The following is a 13521-nucleotide window of genomic DNA, read 5'->3' as shown; positions in this document are numbered from 1 at the left end:
AGTTATTAAACTGCTTCTTAAAAAAACATATTCGGACCCAGCCAATATGGCCTTTGACACCATTGACCATGACATCTTTCTGGACTGTCTAGAGGGGCTGGGAGCAAGGAGTACTGTTATGCAGTGGTTCTACTCCTTCCTCCTGGGCCGTGCCCAGAAAGTGATGTTGGGGAATCAGTGTTCGGACCCCTGGGCTCTCACTTGTGGTTTTGGGGAGACAGGTGGGTATGGGGGACCCCCTGGTCCTGAATGGGGTAACCGTGTCCCTGAATGACCAGGTGCGCAGCCTGGGAGTCATTTTGGACTCACAGCTGTCCATGGAGGCACAGGTCAATTCTGTGTCCAGGCCAGCTGTCTACCAGCTACATCTGGTACGCCAGCAGAGACCCTACCTGCCCGCAGACTGTCTCGCCAGAGTGGTGCATACCCTGGTTATCTCCCGCTTGGACTACAACAATGCGCTCTACGTGGAGCTACCTTTGAAGGTGACTCGAAAAATGCAACTAACCAGAATGCAGCAGCTAGATTGGTGACTAGGAGTGGCCGCTGGGATCATATAACACCAGTCCTATAGGATCTTCACTGGCTCCCAGTGCATTTCTAAGCACAATTCAAAGTATTGAAGCTGACCTTTAAAGCCCTAAACAGCCTCGGTCCAGTATACATGGAGGAGCGTCTCCACCCCCATTGCTTAGCCCAGACACTGAGGTCCTCCTCCGAGGGTCTTCTGGTGGTTCCCTCACTGTGAGAAGCGAAGTTACAGGGAACCAGGCAGAAGGCCTTTTTGGTAGTGGCGCCCACCTTGTGGAATGCCCTCCCTTCGAGGAGATAAAGAATTACACAACTTTTAGAAGACATCTGAAGGCAGTCCTGTATTGGTAGGTTTTTAATGCTTGATGTTTTTATTATGTTTTTAGATATGCTGTGAGCTGCCCAAAGTGGCTGGGGAAACCCAGCCAGATGGGCAGGGTAATAAATAATAATAATATAAATAATATAAATACCTAAGCAGGCAAAAGGGAATTGTTTAGTGAGGGTTTAGCAGAAAAAGCACAAAGGAGAAGTAAAAGGAACAAAGTAAAAGTCAGATAGGTTGCAGCTAAGCTGTAGTTCTAATTACCTTTGTAGGCTGGTATAGCTTTGAGGGTGGCGTTGGTTGAGGACCCTGTAGCAGAGGAGGCCCCCTTCACACTGACATGATTGACTATCATTGGTGAGGACTGGGACTTCCTTAACAGTGGAGACATACTGTGCCTTCTTTTCAGACAGGCAGGGGTGTTGGTCTCTCCTGGACGCTTGATTTTGTTCTGAGGACCGGTGACAAACTCATCTGCTTCATCAATCATCATGCCCTGGAAAACACACAATCTACCATTAAGATCAGTTAGCAGTATTGTTATTTTGGAACAAAATACCAACTCCACTCACTCAGAGTCATGAAATTTTTTGGGGCGAGTGCCCTGGGTTAATTACAGTAGGCTCTACCTACCTTCTTATCCTGCTTGAAAGGGTTACCAAAAGTATGAAGTCTTTTGGGTTGGTCTGGGTCAATTTCCCGAAGTAGAGAAGGCATTCTCTTTAGATATTCCTGGTAGTTCCCCATCTGAGCCACTGGAACACTATGAATGCAGTCTGCAACAGAAACAGAAACAATGTATATCATTTTCAGAAGTTTTGAACTTCCCTAAAGTTAAATAGTTAACTTGTTAAGTTTTTTCAGCTGTGCCATTTATAGTCCCATTGTTCTTAAGCATGTGTTCACACACTTTTAAGTGCAGACTGGAAATGTGCATAGGGAAAGTGTCTTTGAACCTGATGCATGATATCTAAGGATATGAGATTTCCCATTTTGCTAAGAGTTCCCTTGTAACACATGTCAATCTTGAATGAAAGTTGTGTGTTGGGAATCTAAGGTAAGACCACACACAGTGAAGTGTGGCTCCAAGTCATGTTTGCTGTAAAAGTCATCACAGAGAAGCAGAGTCAGTAAGGTCCAAATGTTTTACTGCTGCAGAAGTAACAGACACAGGAAACAGCTCTGGACAAAGTTATACACAGAAAAAGTAAGTTCCAGCTGGCAGGCTTTTCAGATACAGAATATCCCTATTACTCTAATTCCAAGGCTTCAACTGCAATACTAACACAAAATACACCAGCTGACAGAGTTGCAATCAAAATTATTCAACCCCCCATTGCTAATCAGGTTTTTTATAAAAATTTACAAACTTTCAGCTGTTTGCAATGAGCAAATCAAACCAAAGCAATTGAAATAGCTTAACAGAGCGGGTACTTCAAGTGGTTTCTCTGTCGTGACTAATACCTCTGAGGGCAGAAACTGGAAAATGCTGAAAAATACTGGTTCATTCTGGAAGGTTATTCTTTTCTGCTGAAGCAGCTGGAAATGTTATGCTTTACGTTTTGTTATCTCAAGGTCATGCTGAGCCAGGAAAGAGAAATCTATGAGCTCAGCAGGCTGATTTCTCTTTCTTACTTTTGTTTTCTACCACTCACATCTGCCAAGTTCTCTCTTTTGTCATGAAGCTGGGAAACCTTTACTAAAAGTTATTCTTTTGCTAATGAACTTTTGCCTCTGTGTGATTTATTGCTACCAGAAGTGCCAACTCCAAAATACGCTTCTGCATCAGGACATGGAGTGCTTTGGAATTTAAGCCAAATCATGTCAGATTATGTGCCCAGGTTTTGGGGGGGTTTCGCCCCCAATTTGGAGCTTTTGGAATATGATTCCTGACCCAAATCATGCCAATTTCCTCAAATTCAGCTAAAATTGCAATTTATACTCACTTTTTCAGTCTCACTATTATTCAACCCCTTCATGGCAAGCATCTTTAGTACTTAGTAGAGCAGAATTCTGCTGCTATGACCTGCTGCAAACAAGATGCATAGCAAGACAGCAGCTTCTGGCAGCGTTCCTGAGGAATCTGAGCCCATTCCTCATGAGCAATGGCCTCCAGTCCAGTAATATTCTTGGGTTTGTATGCTGCAACTGCCTTCTTCAAATCCCACCAGAGATTTTCTATGGGGTTCAAGTCAGCTGACTGTGATGGCCACTATAGAACCTTCCAGGACTACTTCTGCAACCAAGGCTTGGTGGAATTTGAGGAATGCTTGGGATCACTGTCTTGTTGGAAAGTCCAAAGACGCCCAAGATTCAGCTTCCTGACTGATGGCAAGACGCTTCTCCCTTCTGTGTTCAGTACGTGCCTTACTGTGTTCATTGAAACCTCAATGCCTGCTGCCACCAAGTCTTGCTGCAGCTCGTTTGCAGTCACTTGTGCATTTTTCCCAGCCTACCGTCTCAGAAATCCGGTTGCTGCCACAGATCGCTTCCTTTTTCTGCCCTGTCCTGGTAGTGTAACCACTGTTCATTTAACTTTGAACTTGCAAACTATGCTTCTAACAGTGTCTCTAGGAACATATGGTGCCTTCACTATCATTTTGTATCCTGCTCCTTGTTTGTGAAGGCCGATGATCTTTTCTCTTACAGTGGTGCCTCGCAAGACGAAATTAATTCGTTCCGCAAGTTTTTTCTTCTTGCGAGTTTTTTGTCTTGCGAAGCACGGTTTCCCATAGGAATGCATTGAAAATCAATTAATGCGTTCCTAGGGAAACCGCCTTCAGACCAGGTCCGGGGACAGTCTGTCCCCCAACCTCTTCTGAAGGCTGGGGGGGGGGGGACAATGGCTTTTCTTCCCACCCCCAGCATTTTAAAAAACCCCGCTTCTCCGCTGTCCGGGGCGATCTTAAAATGCTGGCGGGCGGCATTTTAAGATCGCCCCGGGACAGCGGAGGACTTCTCCGCTGTCCGGGGCGATTTAAAAGCCCCTGGGAAGGCAGGCAGGGGGGGACAAAGACTTTTGCCCCCCGCCCGCCTTCAGAAGAAGTCCTGGACCTCTTCTGAAGGCGGGCGGGGGGCGAAAGTCTTTGCTCCCCCCCCCCCGCCTGCCTTCAAAAGCCCTCCGGGACAGCGGAGAAACGCGCCGACCGGGGCGATTTTAAACCTGCTGTCCCGGGTTTTTTTAAATGCTGCCGGGCGGCAGCGCTGCCGCTCGGTAGCATTTTAAAATCGCCCCGGACAGCGGAGAAGTCCCCCGCTGTCCCGGGGTTTTTAAAAAACCTCTCCGCCCCCCGCCAGGCTTCGGAAGGCTGCTCCGAAGCCTGGCGGCGGGAGGAGGTCTCTCCGCCCCCCCCCCAGGCTTCGGAGCAGCCTTCCGAAGCCTGGCGGCGGGAGGAGGTCCGAGGACAGTGGGGAAGACGCGCTGCGCTTCCCCGCTGTCCCGGAGATTTCCCTATGGGCTTTCGTCTTGCGAAGGAAGCCCATAGGGAAATTCGTTTTGCGAAGCGCCTCCAAAACGGAAAACCCTTTCGTCTAGCAGGTTTTCTGTCTTGCGAGGCGTTCGTCTTGCGGGGCACCACTGTACCTTCTTGGACCATTCTCTTGACTTAGCCATATTTCTAATGTGCAGCCAAATTTGACACTCTGCAACCCCCTAGCCTGCTCAGGTATTTCATGTGTTGCAGCTCAAGCACACCTGGTGCAACTGATGAAGCCCTTGATTAGTTGCATCAGGTGTGCTTGAGACAACACCTGTTGTATTTGTGCTGTTGTGAGGGATTCTATTCAGGGGGTTGAGATTGGAGAAGCCAGTATAAGTTGCATTTTCAGCTGAATTTGGGGAAACTACTTGAAGCATCCGTGATGTTGAGCTATTTCAACTACTTTTGCTTGATTTGCTCATTGTTGACAGCTGAAAGTTTGTAAATTTTGATAATAAACCTGATTTGCCATTGCAAATGATTAAATAATTTTTACATTAATCACACAGATTAAGGGTTGCCGTATGGCAGGATTCAGGGCTAGAAGAATCCATAAAATCCATGTATTCCAAGTCCAAATCCCAAACCAGGGACAGCTCAGTGGTAGAGCATCTGTCTTGCATGCAGAAAGTCCCTGGTTCCCAGAAACTCCAGGTAGGGCTGGAAGAGATTCCTGTTGAAATCCTGAAGAGTTGCTGCCATTCAGCATAGCCAACCATTAAGCAGTTGGATCAGTGGTCTGACTAAATACAAGGCAACTTCCTACGTTCCTAATGCTTTGCATACCAAAGTTCCCAGGTTCAATCTCTGGCAACATCTCCAAGTAGGGCTGGACATGTCCTGTCTGAGAGCGCTGCTGCCAAACAGTGTAGAGTGTAGACAATAGTGAAGGAGGTGGATTAATGGTTTGCCTCAGAATAAAGCTGGTTCCTGTGTTTCTACTCTTCACCGAAAGGAACCGAACTAGAACCTCAATTCAGTCCAATGACAACAAGGCAGGATACAAGTTACCTTCATCCTGGCCCAGGATAACTTTGTGTGTTTTCAGCAGGTTAGTCCTCATTCGGGTCAGCTGGTCTAAAAGGCTGCAGCGAGGAATATCATAAGCATTCCTGTATGCCTGTGGCTTTAGATCCTGAATTTTAAAAACAAAAACAGAATGTTGGTCAACTCATTGCTGTTTGAATACTACAAAGTTGGAAGATATAAGGCAAGCATTTTGCTTCCCACTGGTACCACATCACACCCACCTTGTTTAAGAGCCCTATGTGGAAGCCAGCAAATTCCTTAACGTTCGTTTCAGGAAGCCTGAGCGGAGATTCACCTGAGATCCCGGGAAGGAGCTGTTTCAAATCCCTCTTCTGGATCAGGGAGAGGCCACTGAAGTGATTTTTCACTTTAATGCCTATCTCTTGTGGTGCTTTCTTGCCCACTGACCCTATTATCCGCTCCGACTCTATTTTCGTCTACAACAAAATCACATAGTATATTGAGGGAAGTAAACAGCACAGCAGATGCTTCTGGTATACAACAAATTCTTACTACATCAAAAGGTAGCCCAAACCTGCTCTCTACATGCTGAAAGAGATTGAGGATTATTTTTAATACATCTCCTCCAAGATTCAAGCCATATATCTAGCTGTCACGACCATCTGTTAAGACTACATAAGCATTTGAGTCACACAGGGCCTTTTCATAAATGAACAAATGCCTTTTAGTCCAAAATGCATAACAAATGAATTCAGTTACCTGGGACAGAAAGTTAAAACAATGCAGTTTTTTTTTTATTTAACAACATGGAAAATACAAACAATGAGCACAGTTCTTCTCATTGGCCAGGATAGAATAACATTCTAGAGAAGCAACTTTTAGTCACAAAATACGGCCTGGTTCACATCTATCCAAGTATGATTAGCTGTATTTGTATGCTGCTGTACAAAGGCTATCTGTGCAACTCAAAAGCTTGCGTATGTGGCATTCACATGAACAGAAGTTGATCCAATAAGGGCTATTATTGTTGTTTTTATTTTGATTATGTATTTTATAGTTTTATATTCTGATTTTATTCTGTGAACCTCCCTGAGACCTGTGGGTATAGGGCGGTATATAAATTCAATAAATAATAATACAAAGAAGTTATGATTTGTGAAACCAGAGCCAGGATTCAAAGAACAGTCTGTTCAGTTCTGTGCATTAGCCCTTTTGAAACGGCCTTGGCCCTGTATACCTGAAGAAGTGTCTCCACCCCCATCGTTCAGCCCAGATAATGAAGGCCAGCTCTGAGGGCCTTCTGGCGGTTCCCTCCCAGCGAGAAGTGAGGTTAATAAATAAAAGTGTATCATGATGGCCACAATAAGCCTTTGAATAACAGTTGTTGGGAATCACAAATGGTGATGGTGCAGCTGTTGTTTGTGGGCTTCTCATTGGAGGTCATTCTGCGGACCTTCCTCTCATGGATAGACCGCATAATGCATCTTCTGAACATCTTAAATGACAGGCTGCCAGGTGTAGTAAAGCCAAACGACATTGCTTCTATAGAGTATTTATATTGTGATGGGTATTCAGTACAAGCAATTATTACTTTTCACGACCAAAATCTGGCCAAACTAATCTACAGATTAAGACACCTATTCCTGAAGGAAATGATTATAACAAGACTTTTTGAAAATAGGTCACCAATGACTTTATTTTCTGATGCTAAGCCCAACAAACTAACAGTAAATGAGGAACAGGAAAAAATTAGGAAGGGAAACAGGTTTCAAAAGACCCTCCTTGATCATCACAAACAAGAGGTTTTAAAACCAAAAAGGGGAACTGCAGCCTTATATGATCTGCATCGCCCAGGGAGTGAGCAGAAGAAAACACGCTAGTAAGTCAATTCTGGTCATTGCCTTCCTTAGTACAAACTGAAATTTTAGAAAGACTAGAAACACTTAGAAATAGATTAACTGGGGAGGTCAAACGTAATGTTGCTAGGGAGGAGGACCTAGCAGAGGACCAGACTTCCTTCAAAAAGGTTCTCATGGTGGAAGAATTTCCTACCCAGGGACACAACTTAGTAGTTTGTCGTTGTCACAATTTGCAGGTAACGGCAGAGATAAATCGGCCTGCAATTACGGAAGCAAAACATACAGGGGAAGGTAGTAGATTACCCCTGAAAAGGGAAACCAACCCCAAGGCGACCTCACTGAGCTTTTGGACTAAAATGAGATACTTAGATGAGGAGGAAACTAGGCTCCAGTCAGATGGAACATCCCCCGGAGGATGCCTTGCTAAACAAAGGCTCTATGATTACCAATGTGAGTACCCTACACCCACTGTCTGAATTCATTGAACACCTGGGTTGCTCCCCATGCAAAGGCGCTGATAAAACAAATAACATCCAGTTGCCACACAAAAAGGCTAACCCCAAAAACTCTTTGGACAATAATTGACAAAGATCAAATCTTAGCAGAGCCAAATCCAACCTTAGCTTTATAACATGGAATATTGCAGGCTGGTCAAAAAAGACATCCGACCTGTCTTTTGTTAAATTCATCCAAGGATACGACCTTGTATTCCTACAGGAGACTTGGAGCATAAGCAAAATAGATGTAAACGGCTTCTCCTCATTCTGCCTCCAGGGTTCACCAAGCATTAAAGGGGATGCGGACCAAAGGCGGTTTGAGTACCTTGGTATCAACAAGATTAAGGGTTACCCGTGTAAAACTGGAGCCTCTGAACCACCTGGCCATAGTCACGTTAATGAGATGCTTATAGCCTGCTACTGCTTAACGTATATCTCCCACCTCAGAGAGGAAAACAGCAGATAAAAAATAACTGGTCCAGGCTGGAATTGTACATTGACAAATTGACGAATCAGTTCCCTGATTCAGTGATAATGGCAGGCGATTTAAATGCTAGAATTGGTAAGTCCGATGAGGCTTTATATGAACATTTTCATGAATTATCACCCACCCCAGAGGACGCCCACTCCATACCAATTAGACATTCAAAAGATAAGGGTTGCAATTATGCAGGCCTGTGCCTGCTGCGCTTGTCTAACAAGATGGACTTGGTCATACTGAATGGCTGTGCCAAAGGGGAGAAGGCTGGGGAATTCACGTTTATATCAAATGTAGGCGCTTCTACAATTGATTAAAGTGGTACCTCTCGATGCGAACGGGATCCATTCCAGAGCCCCATTCACATCCTGAAGCGAACACAACCCGCGTCTGTGCATGTGCAGGTTTCGATTTGCCGCTTCCGCGCATGCCGTCATTAACCTGGAAACGCTCAACCTGATGAACATTTAACCCAAGGTATGACTGTATATTATAGTGTCACATGACCTTCTGAATAGAACCCTTGAATACAAAGCGGAAGAACGGGTAGATAGTGATCATTTACTGCTCTGCCTTCATCTTGATGTAAAAAAGGATCTATTCTGTAATGACAAACTTGAGCCCCCCAGGTCCACCAACATGAAGCTGAGATTTTCGCGTATTAGATGGTCTGACAAGATGGATGAGGAAATCTCTAGGAGCTTGTTCTCAGAGAAATACCTCATTATGAGACATAACCTCTTAAATTCTGCATGCCCTGAAACAAGAATAGACTTATTTCAGGATTTGATTTTATTCCTTCAAGCCTGTTTGATTAAAAAAAAAAGCAACTCAGCTGTCATTACATCCTTATAAATCTAAACCCTGGTTCGATCAGGAATGCCGCGCTATGAAGCTTACTTTGCTGGGTAAATATAGGAACTATAGATCTGCCAATCTACCTTCACTCCCTGCAGAGTGGTTTGAAGCCAAACAAAACTATAAAGCCTTAATTAAAAATTAAAAGCTTCAGAACCAAAGGGGAGAGTGGCAATGCTTAATAGAGGCTTCCCGAAGGAGAGATTCAGCTACCTTTTGGAAAATAGTTGCAAGCGGTTGGCAAGATACCCCCTCAGAAGTGGAGTATTCCATCCCGGTTGGGGTTTGGGAGTCATACTTCCAATTCTTACATATGACTAACCAACACTTAGTCACAGTCGCTGCCTCTGAGCTATGCCGGTGCTGAGTGGCCCCTGGTGTCAACTGAAGAAGCTCGCAGGCTTATTCAATCTCTTAAATCTGGCAAAGCTCCTGGAGTGGACAGTATTTCCCCCGAGCTTCTCAAGGCCAATGCTGATTGGTGGGCCCCACTGCTTGCAGCCCTGTTTACCAGCATAGATCAATCGGCTACCCCGAAGGATTGGGGACTAGCAATCATTATTCCCATATTCAAGAAAGGGAGCAAATCTGACCCTGCTAATTATAAACCAATTAGCCTACTAAGTATCATCAGTAAACTCTACGCTGCCCATTTACGCAATAAACTTGTGGACTGGATGGAGCAAGAACATGTGCATACAGAAGCACAAGCTGGTTTCAGAGCAAACCGGTCAAACCACAGATCAAGGCCTAGTACTCCAGCACCTTGTGGAAAAATATACCTAAAAAAAGGAGGATCCCTTTATGCAGCCTTTAGATTTTAAATCTGCTTTTGATTTGGTATCACGAGACAGACTTTGGGAAAAACTAAGTGCCTCAAACATAGATAGACGATTACTGCTTCTCATCTGCAGTTTATACGAAAACACCCGGGTCCGGGTTAGGTGTGATCGATAGGGCCATTTATCTAAGGAAATCCAATCCTATCATGGTGTCAAACAGGGCTGTGTTCTAACTCCCATTTTATTCAATTTCTATATTAATTCATTAGCAGAAAAAATGGAGGAAGAAAATCCTCATCCCCCAAAATTGGATGGTACGTCCATCCCGATACTCCTTTATGCAGACGACGCAGTCCTAATTTCCTTCTCCTGTGTGGGTCTAAGGAAACTTCTAAGATCCCTGACAGCTTACTGTAAAGCTGAACAACAACCAACCAACTATACCAAAACTAAAGTTATGGTGTTTTCCAAAAAAGATCACGACACAAATGGATAATTGACAATCGACTCATTGAACAGGTATCATCTTTAAAATATCTGGGCATAACTTTCCAGGAAAAGGGTTCATGGAACAGTCAGGTTAAAAACCCTATTGCCAACGCCCAAAGATCCTCTAAAGCTTTCGTAAGGTTTTTCTATGGAAAAGGTGGCAAATATATTCCAGCAGCCTCCCGGGTCTTTGCTGCAAAGGTACTATCACATCTGACTTATGGCTCCCAGATCTGCAGCTTTCAAAACCTTGACCCCTTAGAAACCTTTCAAACCAAGTTTTATTGTTCCCTTCTAGGGATCCCTTCTTGCGTGTCTAATATAGCTGTCTGCTTGGAGGTTGGCCAAAACCCTGTTAGCACTCGGATATGGATCCTGAAGATCCATTACTGGATAAAACTCATCTTCTTTCCTGTCGGGTTGACACCCTTAACCCTCCTGGATCCCTATCAATCAAAATGGAAAACTACATTATACAAACAATTTGTCAATGAATCTGGGACATAAAATTTCAGTGTCATGTGAGTCAGATAAATAAGTACCCAGCAATTAAAGACAATGGGAGAGGTTTTACCCCAGCAATATATCTGTCAAAATTACAAATATGTAAATATAGACGGTCGTTCACCCTTGTTAGATTCAACATGCGGCCATCTACCTTATTGCAGGGCAGATATGTGGGTAAACCATATGCGGAGCCAGTTTGCCCCTTGGCCTGATAGAGGTGGAATCCGTCTCTCATGTCTTGCTACTATGTCGTTTTTATGAGAATACACACTCGGTCTTTATCACCCCTGTTATACAGAAAATTCCAAGTGGGTCCAAACCTCAATGCTTAAAATCCCTGATAGAGGATAAGGATCCAGAGATCACACTAAGGGTGGCCAATTTTTGCACTGCTGCCATAAAACTCAGGGAACAAGCTGTGCTATTACAAAGACAAGGTCTCAGATACAAACTCTAGATAATATTTTAGATTAAGACCTAAACCACATTTCTAATGGCTGTCATATTCATATTGTTTATTGCTATATTTGATTGTTAATTCAAACTTAATTCTATTGTTTTTTATGTTCGCTTAGTATGGTATGTGAATCTGGTCTGGGACTGTAATAAATTTCATTTCATTGGAGCATCTGGCTGGACACTGTGAGAATAGGATTTTTGACTCCCTGGGACTTTGGCTTGATCCAGCAGCTAAGCTCTTTTTATGTTCTTATACTGCATTATGTATGTTGTATGTTGAACCTGGGTTATACACCCTGGCTGTTTCTAACAACATCTTGAAAGGACTAGGGCTGGGCGATACCAGCTTTTCAACATCGTGGTGTATCGCCAGCCAAACATCACAGTTTGGCGATATACCACAATGTTGAAAAAACAAGCTGCGCTGGTCTCTGCCCACGAGGTGCTATGTGAATGCCCCCAGTGCCTTGCAGGCTGGGACAACAAAGCTTGTTTGCGTGGCTCAGCTGGGGGGAGGAAAGGCTCCCCCCTCCAACTGAGCCAGCTCTGGTGCTCCCCATGCTCACAGGCAAGTGGCAGGAGCATCAGGGCTCCTTTAACTGCTCGCTGTGGGGAGCGCCAACCCCTCATTTGAGCTCTTTAAAGATGCAGAGTGAGGAACAAGCTGTATCGGCGCCTCGACAGTAGTTTGTTTCTCCCTCTGTGCCATGAGGGCAGAATGGGATGGCAGTTTCACTCAGCGGTATATCACTGGCTGTAGGAAGGAACTCTTGACTCCCTCCAGCAGACACTGCTAGCAGAGGGACTCAGGAGTGGTGGCAGTTTCACTAATAATATACTGCTGAGTGAAGCAGACATCACGGTCTGCTCCTCATAGCAGTCCTGGACATTATATCAATATTTCACCCAGGCCTAGAAAGGACTCTTAGGCTAGCTAGCACAACGCAAGCAGCATTGACACATTTTTTAAAGTCTGCCCCTGACTGGCATAGGAGAAGCTACTTCAAAGTGTTCCAATACTTTTATTCCATAATAAGAATATTTTTATTATTTATACCCTGTCCATTTGGCTGAGTTTCCATGTGTCACAAAACGTGTAGGGACACCACCCAGAGAAAGTTATGGATGCTTCAGTCCCACTGAGAGACCCAGTTATTTCAATGAACATACTCATGCTTATCCTTCCACTTGCACACCTTTGGTCTTTTAATTCATTTATTCTACTAGGTTTTCACTGGACAATAAAACCTTGTTTGAGTATTTCAAAGCAAAGGGGGATGCTCTTAAAACTGCTATATTGCCTAGAAGTAGCAAGATACTCAAGCAACTTCCTTAAGCTATCCAAAATCAGCAAAAAGTGGGGGACATAGGTACCCATATTGCTGCCAAGGGAAAGAACAAGTTCACTACTTTGACTTTGCTTACTTTAAGAAGTCCCAATGAAAGAAGATTGGCTTATGAAGATAATAGAATATGCTCAGATGGCTAGACTAACTGAGAATTAAAGATCAGAATGAAGAAAAAATTCTTGAAGAATGGAAATATTTTTTGGAATATTTGAAAAAATATTATGGTTATGCTAAAACGTATGCAGGATTTGAAGTACAGCAAGAGATGAGAATTGCAGTTTAATAAATTACAATTAAAGTATATAATGGGTAAAATGTAAGTAATATAGCAGCATAACACCATGGAAGGGTGGATGGGGGTGGGGAAGGGGTTCTGCCCACCCCAGCACCTAAATATACCCACTCACTGGACGTTCTGCAAAGCACCACACTAAAGGTAAAGGTAAAGGTACCCCTGCCCGTACGGGCCAGTCTTGACAGACTCTAGGGTTGTGCGCTCATCTCACTCTAGAGGCCGGGAGCCAGCGCTGTCCGCAGACACTTCCGGGTCACGTGGCCAGCGTGATGAAGCTGCTCTGGCGAACCGGCACCAGAGCAGCACACGGAAACGCCATTTACCTTCCCGCTATAAAGCGGTACCTATTTATCTACTTGCACTTAAGGGTGCTTTCGAACTGCTAGGTGGGCAGGGGCTGGGACCGGACGACGGGAGCTCACCCCGCCGCAGGGATTCGAACCGCCGACCATGCGATCGGCAAGTCCTAGGCGCTGAGGTTTTACCCACAGCGCCACCCGCGTCCCAAAAGCACCACACTATATTCTTGCTATTTCACACATATATACTTTATTTGATATAAAAAAAGGATCCCGTAAATAAGGGCTGTCTGGAAACAGCTTTTCGGAAGGGGGAGATTATCG

At 44.4% G+C, this 13521-nt stretch overlaps 1 protein-coding gene across 4 annotated transcripts in view; it reads right to left on the bottom strand.

The window, feature by feature from the left end:
* Nucleotides 1-13521, bottom strand: part of LOC144326385 (integrator complex subunit 6-like) — a 118914-nt gene that overhangs the window by 20542 nt on the left and 84851 nt on the right. For all 4 annotated transcript variants that reach the window (XR_013391497.1, XM_077922948.1, XM_077922947.1 and 1 more), the window contains 4 exons: nucleotides 5586-5801; nucleotides 5347-5470; nucleotides 1490-1632; nucleotides 1121-1352 (listed from right to left, as the gene is read on the bottom strand). Coding sequence is in view for 3 of the 4 variants with exons in the window: in XM_077922948.1 (XP_077779074.1) it covers nucleotides 1121-1352; nucleotides 1490-1632; nucleotides 5347-5470; nucleotides 5586-5801 (715 nt within the window). In the remaining variant the exon portion in view is untranslated. The remainder of the gene's footprint in view (nucleotides 1-1120; nucleotides 1353-1489; nucleotides 1633-5346; nucleotides 5471-5585; nucleotides 5802-13521) is intronic.

This window comes from Podarcis muralis, chromosome W (genome assembly GCF_964188315.1).
Source record: "Podarcis muralis chromosome W, rPodMur119.hap1.1, whole genome shotgun sequence".
Lineage (NCBI taxonomy): Eukaryota > Metazoa > Chordata > Lepidosauria > Squamata > Lacertidae > Podarcis > Podarcis muralis.
This window is presented reverse-complemented; position numbering and strand designations above follow the sequence as displayed.